This window comes from Panthera uncia, chromosome B4 (genome assembly GCF_023721935.1).
Source record: "Panthera uncia isolate 11264 chromosome B4, Puncia_PCG_1.0, whole genome shotgun sequence".
NCBI classification, from domain to species: domain Eukaryota; kingdom Metazoa; phylum Chordata; class Mammalia; order Carnivora; family Felidae; genus Panthera; species Panthera uncia.
In genome coordinates, this window is record NC_064809.1 from 76,547,248 (window position 1) to 76,562,228 (window position 14,981).

The 14,981-nt window shown below is 51.2% G+C and overlaps 1 protein-coding gene across 2 annotated transcripts; it reads right to left on the bottom strand.

Moving 5' to 3' along the window:
- Nucleotides 1–724: 724 nt before the first annotated feature.
- On the bottom strand, nucleotides 725–8,091 carry KRT84 (keratin 84). 2 transcript variants are annotated; one of them, XM_049625515.1, is made up of 10 exons: nucleotides 7,890–8,091; nucleotides 7,540–7,754; nucleotides 6,156–6,364; nucleotides 5,491–5,551; nucleotides 4,911–5,006; nucleotides 3,816–3,980; nucleotides 3,519–3,644; nucleotides 3,194–3,414; nucleotides 2,711–2,742; nucleotides 725–1,068 (listed from the first exon to the last, which is right to left on the bottom strand). In XM_049625515.1, the coding sequence occupies exons 1-10, from the start codon at nucleotides 8,089–8,091 to the stop codon at nucleotides 725–727; spliced, it is 1,671 nt and encodes a 556-aa protein (XP_049481472.1). The 2 variants fall into 2 exon arrangements, with proteins under 2 accessions (XP_049481472.1, XP_049481471.1); XM_049625514.1 differs by having other exon boundaries at nucleotides 7,540–8,091.
- Nucleotides 8,092–14,981: the final 6,890 nt, after the last annotated feature.

A 14,981-nucleotide genomic window follows, 5' to 3' on the forward strand; every position in this document is an offset into this window, starting at 1 on the left:
AGCGGACAGGGCTGGGCCTCCTTCACACCACCCACAGGGACGGGGCACATGCAGCACAGCAGAGCCCACCTCCCCATCTGCACCCCACCCACCTCGTGCAATCACATGCTGGAATTAAACCAATGACCCTGGGAGAGAAGCAGCTAGGACATCTGCCACTTGGAGAAGAACCATCTCAGGGGACTTAGAGATCCTCGGGCCACGAAGGACTGAGAGTCCTTCTGGGGGAGGAAGAGAAGGAAAGAACCTTCTCCTGCCAGGGAAAGGAAGAAGAAGGAAGCAAAGGACAGTGGGCTAAAGATGCCTGCAGTGTGGACAGCCAACTCTCCATTCTCCAAATTAGTCCAAGGTGGCAATGCTACCCAAGCACATTCTTTTTGGCTTTGGACGGTTCCTTTTCTCCCTGGTGCACTGATTTGTGTGACTGTATTGAATGTGCATTTCTTCAGGCTGTTCAATGGTGGAGAGTGATTCAAAGGACAGGAATGGGGAGTCAGGGAGAAGCCAGTGTACTGGGACTGCAGACAGAGCGTCTAGGTAGTGAGAAAATCCCCCCAGAGGACAGGGGCTGGGCGGATCAATCCCTGGGGAGGGCAGTGTCGGCCTCCTGGCAGGAGGGGTAGCTGGAATCCCCTCTGGCCCAGAGTCCAGATGCCTCTGGGGACAGAAGCAGGTGACATTGAGATGGCTCTTCCCTGGGCAGTGGCTGGCTGGCACTGGCCTCTCAGTACTTGGTCCGGCGGGAGGTGGTGGTGGACACGAAGCGGATGCTGGAGCTGCGGCTGCCACGGCCCCCGCTGCAGCTGCTGAAGCCCCCTTCGGTGGGCAGCGGGCAGGGGACGCTGGGGACGCAGGCCTCGCCCGTGAGCACGGAGCCACCCCGGGAGCCCACATTCAGCAGGTCCCCCCCAGCTGTGATGATCCGGGTCCCACCCAGGCTGGAGCCACAGGCATTGCTGGACCGGATGCTGCTGCTGCCCGAGAAAGTGACCCCACCGTGGGAGAGGGTGGAGCTGGCGACCAGGGGTTCAGGCCCACACACCACGGCACCCCGGGAGCTGCTCACGGCTGTAGGAGAGAGGGGAAACTGTCAGCGAGGTGGGCTGCCCACTCCTGGGGCCCAGTCCTCCAGTGGTCTCCCCACTGAGGGGGGCGGAGGAGGGGACAGGACTGGCGACATCAGGGGAAGTGGCCTGGGCAAGTGGTCCCTATCGTCCACACAGATGACACCCATTTTTCCCTTCTCTTGTCTGGGTGACTCAAAGGCCGTGACTCAACTGAAGTTGCACATTCAGATTAAAATGGAAGAATTCAGCCAATCCCCCAGGTTGCATATAGCCATAAATTGGCTGTCATTTATATATGGCTGAAGTCAGGTTGGGCATGAGCTGGATTATCCAGATACCGGAGCAGTAGCTCCTATAAAGCTTGGGGCTTCTCTCTCCCGATTATATCATGCCCCTTGGTGGTCCCCACATTGTCCCTCCAACAAGAGTCGCTAGTCAGTTCTCTTCCCACCCACTGATGGCTCTGTTCTGTAGCCTTCTGGTATCCCCTGGGCCTGCCTCTGTACCCCAGGATGCCAATCCAACTAAAGCTTCCTTAGCTCAGCCCCATCTGTGGAGAGGGCTCCTGGTCCTTTCCTCTCCTTTATTTTTTTAATGTTTATTTATTTTTGAGAGAGAGAGAGAGAGAGAGAGAGAGAGAGATGGAGGGGCGGAGAGAGAATCCCAAGCAGCCTTTGTTCTGTCAACATAGAGCCTGACACGGGGCTCGATCCCATGAACCATGAGATCATGACCTGAGCCGAAATCAAGAGTCAGATGCTGAGTTGACTGAGCCACCCAGGTGCCCCTCCTTTCCTCTCCTTTTACCAGAATCCTTCCTACCATCTGTGACCTTCACTCAAGCTTGACCTCTTGCAGAAAGCCACTCCTTGCTGCCTCCCCCTCTCTGAGGGCAGGGACATCCGAGGACAAGTAGCTGTGACTACCTGACCCACCCAGGATAGCATTCAGCTCCACCATGCACCTGTGTAGATTTAAACCTTTGGATCAGAAATCTAGCTTTGTGGCTTCTGGCAAACCACATATTTTCTCTAAGTGAATAAAAAAGGGGTACTAATGCCTATTCATCTCCTCAGGGCTTTGAGGGTTAGGTGGACAGTGGAGAGGGCTCGTCTTCCAAAGAAGATTGTAATTTTAGAGAGCAGGGGCTGGTCTTTCCTGGTCTTTGTGCCTCCACCCTGCAGTGCCCAGCATAACCCCCTGTACGCTTGGCCACAAACAATACTTTGACAGCAGCAGCAGCAGCAGCAGCAGGGAGACATCCGCTCATTTTTGTCCCATCCCCAGCCATGGGCATGGGGCAACTCGTTGGCACAGATCTTTTCATTCTGTCTCTGGCCTTTGTCCCTGAAGGGCAAGACCACTCAAAGAAAAAAGGCTGACTCTCTTCCAGAACCCTCTCCCATCTGTTAAGCCCTGCAAACCTTTGTGATTGCTTAACCCTGGGGAAGGAAGGCTCTGGGGAGATCTTGGACCTCAGCTAAGGCGATGTCCCCAGTCCAGGGGCTTGCTGGTCCTTGCTTCCCTGACTGTCATGGCCAGCCCAGACATGGGCTCCTGATCCCAAGGTGGGCCTGGGTTGAAAGGAAATTTGCAGAGCCCCAGGAGAGAAATGTGAAGAGGAAAAGACTTAAGGTTCTTACATATGTTTACTGGTCCAACACCTTCGCAGATCCTGGGGATGGAAAGGAATAAGTCAGCTCACAACCAGTGCTATTCCCTGAAAACCCGCTTGCTCTCCAAAGGGCTTTCTTGGCAGAGTGGACCGGTGGTTCTTACCCCTAGCTGTACAAGCATCCCGGGAGCTTTGAAAAAACATACACGTTCCTAGACTCTGCCCCAAAACCACTGAATCAAAATGTTTGAGGAAATGTGTTATTATTGTTTTTAAACAGATAATCAGTGAAGCAGAACTCCCCGTGATTCCGGTGCAGCCTGTCTACAAACTCTCATTTGGGGGGCGAAAATCTAGAACCGTCTTCTAACTCCTTGGTGAGGGCAAAGGGACTAATGTTTGCAGAGAAGAGACTGTTAACTTCAAGTTAGCGGTTCTTCACCTGGTCCCCTCCCCCACTGAGTCTTTCTAGATGCCTAAGTCTGACCTCACTCCCGCGGAGAACTCTCACCGGATCTCCTCGCCCTCCAGCAGGCGCCTGTAGGTGGCAATCTCGATGTCCAGGCCCAGCTTGACGTTCATCAGTTCTTGATACTCTCGCAGCTGCCGGGCCATGTCCTGCTTGGCCTGCTGCAGGGCGCCCTCCAGATCCGCCAGCTTGCACTTGGCATCATTGAGGGCCGCCTCGCCCTGCTGCTCTGCCTCAGCCACCGCGGCCTCCAGCTTGGCCCGCTGCAGGAAGGGCAGGGTGCAGGTGGGCTTTGGCGGAGACTAGCAGATCCCCAGGTGGGGCTAGAAACACTGCCCCTCCTTCTCCTCCCCTCTCCTTTGCCCACCTGAGCCTTGGAGTGCTCAATCTCTGCCTTCAGTCTCTGGATCAGGCGGGTCAGCTCATTGATCTCATCCCGTGTGTTGCGCAGGTTGTCACAGTGCTGGCCGGCTGTCACCCGCATCTCCTCGTACTGGGGGCAAGCGAGGGATGTTATGAGGATCCAAAGTCTGAGTCAAGACCACAGCCCCAGCTGAGATGGGGGCTTGAGACCTCCGCTGCATCCACTCCATTGTACATGAGTCTTACTCTGAGGCTGCCCACACCTCTTCCTCAGTGCCCCCCACTCCATTCCGCCACCCACCTTGTTCTGGTACCACGCCTCAGCATCAGCCCGACTCCGCCTGGCAACCTCTTCATACTGCTCCTTGATTTCGTCGATGATTCCATCAAAGTTCAGGTCCCGGCTGTTGTCCATCTTCACGATGACTGATGTCTCCGAGATGTGTGACTGCAGCAATTGGATTTCCTGTGTTGGGGGATCAGTGAGACAGATGGGCTCAGCATCCCATCAGTGGCCGGGACTCTGCCCCAGGGGCCCCAGGAATGGCTTTAGGAGCAGAGAGCATTGCTCCTTTTTTTCAGATCAAAGCAACGGAGTGGACCATCCAAACCGAGGGCAAAGGAAAGGACATGAACTGCAAACCATTTCAGTTTGAATTTAAATGCTCATTATATACTTGAAGACTCCCTTTCACACTTCATTTGCTTAGGTGAATACACGGTGCCTAGGAGCTCAGTGGAGGGGAGTGAGAGCCGTGCTAGGGCCGAAACTTCTCCCTGGCATATCCACAAAGTGGCTGTGCTGCTCATGGATCATTGAGAGTTGATAATATTCTAGAACATGGTGGTCTAGGAATTCCTATATCCCAAGTCGTTAATAGAACCAGTGGCTTGGACTATAAGGGCTCCAGAGGGAGCTTTCTTCAGCCTTTCCACTCGGAGCCAGACATTAGCACTGGCTGGCTCTGTACCTGACCAAACAGACCACTTACAAAGCAAAACGTAACTAATTCATCCAGCTAAGTAGGTCAACCACAATTTTTCTTACACCTCCTAGCAAATCAGTTTTCTGGAGTCTTTTGACCAGTAGAGAGGAAGTGAAACTCCTAGACCCCAGTCTTTGGATTGGCCAATAAGGAGTTGGATCATAGATCCAAGGAATTTATCATAGAGCTGAGTCAGGCAGCCAAGAAGCCTGCCTGCTTACCTTCCCTTATCCATTTGTAGACACATCAACATATAGAGGATATAGATTTGAATGGGAGGAAGATGTGTAATACCAAATGTTAGAAATTATGCCAGTCCAGATGAACCCCCCGCCCCCCGCCACCTCCTCCTGGGAGTTCAGGCCAAGCACTGATCTCCTTGTTTAGCTCAGAAGGGGATGAATGCTTACCGCCATGTATAAGGCTTTGAGAAAGTCAATTTCCTGAGTTAGGGTATCTGCGTTGGCCTCTAGATCAGACTTATTTAAGAAAGATGTATCCACATCCTACATAAAAGAAAGAAGGATAAAATGGCCATTACTTGTACACCGTTTAAGCTTGGCAGGGTCTGGAGATGGGTGGAAAAATCAGGCCAGTCCCCACTGGGCCAGGCCAGCTTTGCGATGGATGGTGGAGTCCTTGGAATGCAGCTTAGTGACCACTGTTCTTCTCCCTACTACAACATGAAAACTCCCCTGGGGGCTGTAGACATTTTCTGATCCTTATTTAGAGGCAAGGAGAATCTGGATAATCTAAGACTCTTAAAAGGTCATCTCTTCAGACCTCTGCTCTCGTGAAGACCCAGTCCTAAATAATCTGAGGCCAAATCGGAACTCCAAAGGGAACCTGTTATGACCTTAGAGGTCCCACTCTGTGCGAGTGGTCCCAGACTCCACAGGGCTGCCTGGGCAGTTTCCAGGGCAGAAGGTGTCTTTGGAACATTCTGCTGTCTGGAGGAGAAGTTTGCTTGGACCTATGGCTCTCCCTTACCTTCTTCAGAGCCACAAACTCATTCTCAGCGTTGGCCCGGAATCCTACCTCCTCTTCATACCTGGATGATAAGGATGGAGAGGGTGAATTCTCATTCTCATTCTGAGCTGAGAGCCAGTTACTCTCCTCTTCCTAGTGAGCCTCTTAAAACATCTCTGCTGCATCCAGGAGCACAGGTCCTTGTTGGCACCTACATGTTCACATCTCATCTTTGTCTCATCTTTAAGACCTTTTATGAGCCTGTGACCCTCAGTTTTTCCAAATTCTTTTTACTTTCTCAAATTAGATTTGGGGTCTGAAAATGTGGACCATTGCTATGCTCCTCTGCTAGAAAAGACTTGGAGTCATTGCACTTGAACATAGAGGATGTAGGACCCAACTCATTGTTGCACCTGAGTACTATTTTTCTGGAGTCAACGGACCCATTCCCACAGGCAAGACTAGGGACAAATCATGCCCAATACCAAGACTAGTTTTTACTCAGGAACCACAGAGGGCGTCCCCCTCCTGTCTTACATATCATTTTCCCCACTCCTATCTCTAGGCTGAGTATTGAAACCAGCATTCAACTCTGATCTGTCCAGCTGCTATTATCTGAACTTGGCAGCTGCTTTGGGGACCAAACCCTGCCTATCCTTGGTCTATGCAGTCCAGATGCCACTTACTTCTTCTTGAAACCCTCTAGGACATCCTGCATGTGGTTTCTCTCAGCCTCGAACCGGGCCCGGTCACTGTTCACTATGTCCAGCTGCCTCCGCAGGTTGGTGATATAGTTCTCAAAGAGGGGCTCCAGGTTGCTCCTGGCACATTTCTGCTCTTGGAGGAAATTCCACTTGGTCTCTAGGAGCTTATTCTGCTGTTCCAGGAACCGCACCTAAATCCACAGGGTCAAAGAAATGGCACCTGAAGAGCTTGATAGAGTCGCCTACACGTTGACCGGCTCTTCAGGTGGCCATAGATGACTCTCAGCCCCATGTTGACACTATCCTCTTGCCTGTTGGCTTTTCATTCATCCTCTAGCTCAGTAAAAGCTGGAAGAGTAGGTCTGTGACCCCCTCCTCATGCTCAGCCAGGCTCAGCTAAACAGAAACTTTCGAACCAAAGCACCACAGTACCATTTTGCCTCTACCCTCCAAGAAAGGGGAGCAGGGATTTACCTGTATCTAAAAACTGATATTGGCCATCTCTCACAGGGAATGAGGAGCAAAGTATATTGAAGTGGGATAAAGCATTAGGAGGTAGGAATTCTCAGGTCATAAGTCATACCCACCATCCCGGATACTCCATCAGCTGAGAATTGAAGAGCTCCATCAGCTGGAGGAGAACTTGGAGATCATTTGCTCCAACACTTTGTTTCAGAGATGAGGAACCTGAAGCTCACAGAGGTGAGTTTCTATTCTCAGACACAGAGCATTCCTGCTCCATGGAGACATGGTTTGTGGGATGTCAGTTCCACATCATTGTTTCTCTCATGAGTCTGACCATCATGACTCCCTCTGGTAGTTCCCTACTATTTCTCTCAATCTAGGCAACTCAGCTGAACCTGGGTACCCCACATGGGGAGTATACGTTATTTGTTTTGTGCAAAAATTACTCCATACTCCACTTTCCTGAGCCTGAACAGATGTGGTCACACAGCCTCAGAAGCTATGACAATCTCAAAAAGGGCACCAAGATCTCAAAGGATAAAACCTTTTAAACATGTAGCCAACATCTGGCCAAAGTCTTAATTTCTAGCTTATTTGGGAGATATTTCTAAGTGACTAGATGGTAGGACTTAGTTTGTCCAGATTCCCTCAGATTTGGCTGGATGCTCCTCTCTCCTCAAGAAGACACAACCTCTGTCTTAGTCTATTCCACCTTGCAGCATTTCCTCAAGTTTGTCCTTGTTTTGCAGCAGAGTGACCCAGAAATCATACTGCAGTGCCTGAAGGTTCTGGGTCAAGGTTGATTCCCCAGGCCTGGGCTGTTTCTTCTTAAGGGAGAGGACACCCCAATGCATTTTAGTTCTCACCATCCCAGACCCAGAGACTGAGCTGTTATAAGTACCTTGTCAATGAAGGAGGCAAATTTGTTGTTGAGGGTCTTGATTTGCTCCTTCTCATCCTTCTTCACCCTCTGGGCATTGGGATCAATCTCCAGGTTGAGGGGGGTCAACAGGCTCTGGTTAACAGTCACTGCTGTGATGGATGGGGCTGCTGGGACTCCAACTCCTCCAACTCTGTAGCCAAAGCCAGGGCCGCCAAAGCCATAACCAAGGCCACTGTGGGCTCCAAATCCCAGACCAACACAACCGCTGGCCCCAAACCCCAGACCAGCACCACTCCCATCACCAAAGCCAAAGGCCATCCCACTGCCAGCACCAAAGCCAACTCCACAGCGGATGGGACGAGGGCATACTGCTGCCATCCGGGGTGAGTATGATCCAAAAGTGATGACACTCCGACTACCAAAGCTGCCAAGACCCCGGAAGCCGGGCCCACTCCTGCAGGAGACAGAGCTGGCCCGGAAGCGGTTCAGGTTCTGGGGGGTCACTGCTGAGCAAGAGCTGAAGTTGCCCATGCGGCGACCAGAGCTGACTCTGTAGGAGCGGCAAGACATGATGACTTCCTGGGTGAGGACAGAGCAGGGATTGCAGAGTGGGGCAAGCTTGAGCTGGGAGTCCCTCTGAGGCTAGTGGATCCCTCTTTCCCCTTTTATGTGTCTGGGGATCTGAGGATTGGCCCCATAAAAACAAAAAAAATCCATTTGGACACATTTATGAGCTTGGGTAGTTAGCAGAGACTCTTCATGCCTGTAAGTTTATTAATAATGAGCTAATCTCAGACACACCTATTCTCCTCAAGATCAGGGCTACAACATCACACCTATAAACATTAAAAACACATAAACACAAACATTATGGTCTTATTTTTTCCCACAAGTCCACCACAATTGCCATTATGGGGACATTAATTTGCCTTGGTCATAAATCCAATAGACTTTTTCACTGTTACTGTGGCTAACCACCAGAAAGTTAGGTTGGTAACAACTCCAGCAAGAGGTTCAAAAGGATGCATCCATACAGATATAAACTCCTGAATAGATGGGAGTGTACAGAAAAGACAGGGTCTGCACAGTTCCGAGTAACAAATGGTATGGCAAGAATACGGTTTATTGCATCTCTACAGATGGATTAAGTAGGCCAAAAACCTTTTGTACTGCCTTATCTGTTCTCCATGCTCCAGTCTGGCTGCCTATGTAAGAGTTGAACCTTCAGGAAAGCTCATTTGGGTTAGTACAGATGCATGTCTGATTTGAGATACTCAGAAGAGATTAATTCATTAAGTTTTAGTTCATTCAAAAATTATCAGTTGCCTACTCTGTCCCAGGCAATGTGCATGATGCTGAGGGAACACAGATAGACAGTCTCAATGGTGGGGGAAGATTTAGCTTAAGGACTTCCACTAGTCAATACTTCCATGGCATAATATGAGGCCAAAGCATGCTAATGGTTTGGCCATGTACCTGTGTGGAAAGTTAACCACATGATTTTGAACCCCCCAAATACACATTAGGGCTGATCTATAGTCTTGTGTGCAGGTTTCTTGCATTATTGATGAATCTTTGGTTAGGCTGGAGAGATCCAAAGCTATAAGTGTCTGGCCTATGGCCATACCACTCTGAATACACCTGATCTCATCAGGTCTCAGAAGCTAAGCAGGGTCAGGTCTGGTTGGTACTTGGATGGGAGACAAAGAATAAGCATCTGGACAGAAAATGAAAGTTATAAGCAACTGGATATTATCATTGTTATCAATAATGCAGCTCTTTCAGGATCCAAAAACAAGTGTTTGCCATTTCTATTGTAGTGTGACACATGGTTCATTCTACTTGCCCTGTGCCTGGTGGTTGATGTGCTTGACTGGATGCTTGGGATCCTTTAGGATGCTTGGGGCTCTACTTGGAGGGAGGTGTGTGCTTTTGCCCTGAGCTATCCAGCTTGAGGCTTCACTATTTTCTCCCTTTCCAATCTCTACAGCATTTATTTCCTTTTGTCCATTAGCTAGGACTCCCAGTATGATGTTGAAAAGCAGGGGTAAAAGAGGGCATCTTTGCCTTATTTTTAATTTTAGTGGGAAAGCTTCAAGTTTCTCACCATGAAGTATGATGTTAGTTGTAGGTTTTTTGTAGATTTTTTAAAAATCAAATTGAGGAAGTTTCCCTCTGTTCCTAGTTTACTACTCCATTCCATAGACCCAGCTATCAGGTGCATGAGTAAAGAGAGAAGCAGGAAAGTAATAACGAGAGAATTCTTTTTGTGAAGATTACTGGTGATCTCCATGTTGCTAACTTCAGTGGTCTGTCCTCAGCCCTCACTTACCTTCTCAGCTATATTTGCCGTCATTGATCATTCCCCTTTCCTGGAAATCGTTTCTTCTTTTGGTTTCCAGACACCATGCTATCCTGATTGTCTTGCCATATTACTGACAGCTTCTTTTCAGTTGCCAGTTTCTTATCGTATCCCCAACCTCTACACACTGCAGCATCCTTGGGCCCAAGCTTCGTACCTGTTCACATTTTTATCTACATGCATTCCCTTGGTGACATCATACAGTCTCATGCCTTAAAAAAACTTTAAATGTTTATTTACTTTTGAGAGAGAGAGAGAGAGAGAGAGAGAGAGAGAGAAGACACAGAAACGGAAGCAGGCTCCAGGTTCTGAACTGTCAGCACAGAGCCCAACGCAGGGCTCAAACTCATGGACCGCAAGATCATGACCTGAGCTGAAGTCGGACACTTAACCCACTGAGCCACCTAGGCACCCCAAGTCTCATGTCTTTAAAACTGTCTATCCACTGATGACTACCAAGACATATCGCTATGGTGAACATCCCTTCTGTCCTTCACACTTACATTTTAATAATCCACATCTTTATTTGGATATCAAATAGGTGTCTCAATCTAATGTATCCAACGCTGTTTTCCCAATGCCATTCCCACTAAATACATTCTACTTGCCAAGCTCACTATCCCTTTAGTAGCTCAGGCCAAAAATCTGAGCGTCATCCTGCTTCCTCTGCTTTGTTTTCATAGCCCACATTCAATTCATTGGCTAATCCTACTCCAGGCTTCCTACTCCCTCTCACCACCCCACTGCTACCATGTTGCCCAAGCCCATCACTTCTCACAGGGCCCATTGGTGTGCCCTCAAGCTAGTCTCCCTTTCCCCCTCAGTCTTTCTTAACAGCACAGAGTGATCCTTTAAAAACCTGTTAGATCATGTCATTTCTATGCCCTCCTGGTTTCCCATCCCATGGAGTAAATGGCATGCAGAAGTCTATGGTCCCCTTTCACTGACCTCATTTCCCTCTATCCATCTGGGTGCTTACCAGGCTCCAGCCACCCTGACCTTCTGGTTGTCCATGAAACAGACAGGAAAAGTCCTGCCTCAGACACTTTCCCACTTGCTGTTTCTCCACTTGCTGGTCTTCTGCCTTCCCTGGCTGGAATGCAAGTTGCAGGATGCAGGCACTTGTGCATTTTGTGCACTCTGTGTCCCCAGGGCCTAGTAGAGTGGGGCACATGATGAGAATGCCTAGTTTTGTAGAATGCATGAATACACCTCAAAGATTCAAAGCAGGACAAGGGGGAGAAAGGAGCAGGAAGTAGGAAGAAGAGGAATTTGAGCATTTGATTTTGGGGATATTTCATGAAGAGGAGACTCCGGGCTCCAAAATGGACAGGCATGGCCCTGAGGATGATGGCGGGGTAGAATCTCAAGTGCTTATTGGGGACCCAACCCAGTTTGTCCTCCAGGTCTGGCCTCTGGGGCTGTGAGTAAGGGGATCTAGGTGGTTGGGAAGGAGAATGGAGGACCCCTGGGGATGTGAAAGTGGGAAAGAGGAGTTGAGAACACCCGTGAGTGTGCCAGGCCAACGACAGGGACTTGACACAGTCCTTGGAGTCAGATGGACCTGGGTTCATTCCCAGTTTTGCCACCTGCCAGCAGAGTGACCTTAGACGGTGGTGTACCGAGGGCAGATGGGGAACAGGGCTCTGCTGCGGGTTCTTGTCTGTAGAGAACTTCAAAACTATAATACAACTGACTGAATGTCAGTCTGCTTGTTACTATCACTGCTCACTGGCCATTTCGAACAGTGTTGGGCAGCAAACATGCCCCCTCTGGGGTATACCGGTGACCTGGGGGAAGTCCTTTAACCTCTCTAAGCCTCAGTTTTCTCATCCGTAAAATGTACTGACACCTCCTTTTCCTTCACAGTATTGTGGAGATACATGTGAAAATGTCTGGGGCAACGCTGTGGCAGCTGGTGTGGTCACTGCAGTCCATCTCTCCCCCTCGCTCTCCTCCCTCCCTCCCTCTCTCTGCTCCTCCCGTCTCTTTTGCACAAGCCTCCCCTCCCTGCTAGACGGCCACCCCTGCTCCTATCCAGCAACTGCCTCTTCCTGCACCACAGTCACACTTCATTTTCATCACCCGCCAGCCCAGCCATTCTGGGGCTGTCCTTGGCTTCTGCTTCCTGCGGGCCTGACCAGGCGGGGCAGGTGGGACCAGTCAGGCATAACTCCGGTTCTGGAATGAGCTATCACCATCAGCAGTTTATAGTTCTGAGGTGTCATTCCACCAGATGATGCAGAACACAACCCTCAGCAGGTTCTTCAGGGTAGGGGGATGGCACGTAGGCAGCAGGTGCCCTGGAAACTCTGGGCTGGCGGGAGCTTTTGCTGCCCTGACAGTTCCTTCCTGCTGCTGTCAGTCAGTCCGGGTGCAATCCCCAGATCTGGGGACTGAGCCCAGCCACGGCTCCTCCCAGGATGGCTGTGGGATGGGTGCCAGCGATCTGCCCTCTGTGCCGTGGGGGGAGGCAGAGCCCCTGAAGCGTGGGGAGAGGCCCTGTCCTGGGTCTGGGAACCCTGGGCATGCTGTGGCTGTGTGTGCGTGTGAGAGGGAAGGACAGGGAAATCCCAGAGGCTGAGAGGCTTTGCTTAAAGCCGCCTTCTTCCAAATGTTTCCGTTTTGCCCCGAGACAAGTTTGTGCTGGAAAAAGACACTCCCTGGGAGGTGTTCATGCTGGGACCTGCAGCCCCCCCGTGGGAAGGGAAGCTGGGGGGTCCCCCAGCAGAAAGAGGGGAGTGGTGGGGAGAGGCTGAGCCCACCCCTGCCTAGGCCTTCCACCCCTCTACCCTCTCAGACTAATGACACTTGGATGGAATTTAAACACCTCCCCCGGAGAGACAGAGCACCCCTCTTGTTTGGGGATCCCCACTCTTCCAGGCAGGAGGATTTTTCTCAGGTGTAATCCCAGTTCCTTACGTTGCCCAGGCAGCTGTCACCTGACCAGGGTGAAAATGCCGCTCCTGGAAGGTGCACCGGTCAAGGCGCTTCTACAGCCTTGCTGGGCACTGCTGTGTGCCTGGCACTGCGTTTAGCTCCTGGGATGGCTGGGGCCCAGCTGGGTGCCTTCCAGCAGACACAGCGATCCTGTTCCCTGGTCTGTTCGCAGGGCTGCTTCGGAGGCCATTTTCCCCCAGTCCAAGCCCTGGTGGAGAGCAGCAGTGGCGGGTGCACTGGGGCCACTGAGAGGACTGGGGTGAGGAAGGGATCCTGGCCAGACAAGGGCCGTCGGGGCAGGGCAGAGGGGACCTGAGGGAGGAGGAGGTGGGGCTGGGAATGGTCTCGTGGGGAGAAGAGAGGTCCTGGTGAGGAGAGGGACAAAGAAATGGGAGACATTCTGGGGAGACAGACACGGAAACAAGGAGCTTCATTCTGGGTATTTCCACTGTCCCCAGGCCCCTTTGGGCTGTTCCCATCCTGTCTTCAGAGGGGTGCTCTGGAAGAGGCCAGGATTTGGATTCCCGAGGCCCAGAGGGATGCAGTGAAACTCAGACATCAGGCAGACGATGGTCTCGCAGATCCTCTCTGTCTGTATCCCAGCACCCTCTCTGCACAGGGCTGGCCCTGGGTGCAGGTGCCTAGGTGAATGGAATGTGAACCATCGGGCCACCACCAGGAGGCACTTTTGTCCCATCTGCCTTGAGTCAGCTCCTAGTGGGAGGAGGGAGGAAGAATGGGGGTGGTGCTGCACAACACTGAGGGGGACTGCATGGTGGGCAGTCTGGAGGGGGATGGCCCATGCCTCCGGGCTCCCTTCCAGGACAGAGCTTGGGTCTCCCACCACTGGGGCCAGTTTTGCCTCGTGGACTGTTCAGATAGCCTCCTCTCTCCCTGGGCCTCTGCCCTCTGAAAGGGAAGTCCCAAAGGGACCGTAGGCATGTGGAGCCCACCTCACAGTGAGGGTGGCGAACCCGTCCCCTCCTTTATTCCGGTGGGGTGTTTCCTGGGCCTCAGGGAGCCATCTGTGAGCTGGAGGTGGGTGGTCTATTGGAATCTCTGTTTTTGCTGACTCCAGGCCAAAGCACCCCTGTAGTTTTCAGAGCTTTGTATATTCATCAGCAAGTTGCTTCTTAGCAGGGCTCTAGGGCCAGGCCCAGAGCGACGGGGCTGCAAGTGGGAATGGATGCTGAGAGGCCTTGCTCTTGCGTGCCCGCCTGCCTGCCCCCTGTGCGGATGTCCCACTCTCCTGACTCTCACCGGCTCACGCACGGTGCGCTCTGTCTCACAGTTGCCGGGCCCTTGGCCTGGAACTGCCACCGGGCTTTCTTCCCCTGAGTCTTACTTCCCTTCAGGGTCCAGTTTGTCTGCCTTCCTCCTTGGGACCATCCCAAAACCTGGGGCTGGGTGGGACCCTCAGTTATGACCCCCTCCACAGCAGTTCTCACATGTGTAATCTCCCGTTCCAGGTCTCTATGCCCTGCTAGGCTGTATGCCCTGGGAGGCACGGACTGGGGCCAGGGCCTCATTAAAAAAACCAAAGAGCTCGATGGAGATATAATTCACATATCATGGAATCCACTCACTTAAAAATACACAGTGTGGTGGTATATGCTCAGACTCACGAAACTGTCACCATTGCCAAATTTGGAACATTTTCACCACCTCAAAAGGAAGCATTTAGCTATCACCCCCCGCCCCCCATCTTCTCCTCCCTCCAGCCCTAAGCAACCACTAGTTGGCTTTCTGTCTTTACAGATTTCCCTATTCTGGGCTTTCATAGCAATGGAGTAATAGAACACGTGGTCTTTGTGTCTGGCTTCTTTTCCTTACTATGATGTTTTCAAGGATCATCCGTGTGGTAGCACGGATCAGTACTTCATGCCTTTTCATGACCAAATAATACTCCATTGTGTGGATACGCTACATTTTGATGATCTGTTTGTCCATTGGTGGACATTTGGGTTGTTTCCACCTTCTGGTTGTTGTGAATAACGCTTCTATGAGTGTTCACATATAAGTTTTTGTGTGGACGCGTGTTTTCATCGCTCCTTGGTATATACCTCAGAGAGGAATTGCTGGGTCGAATGGCAGGTCTGTATTTGCCATTTGGAGAAACCACCAGACTGTTTCCCAAAGTGCCTGCACCATTTTACAG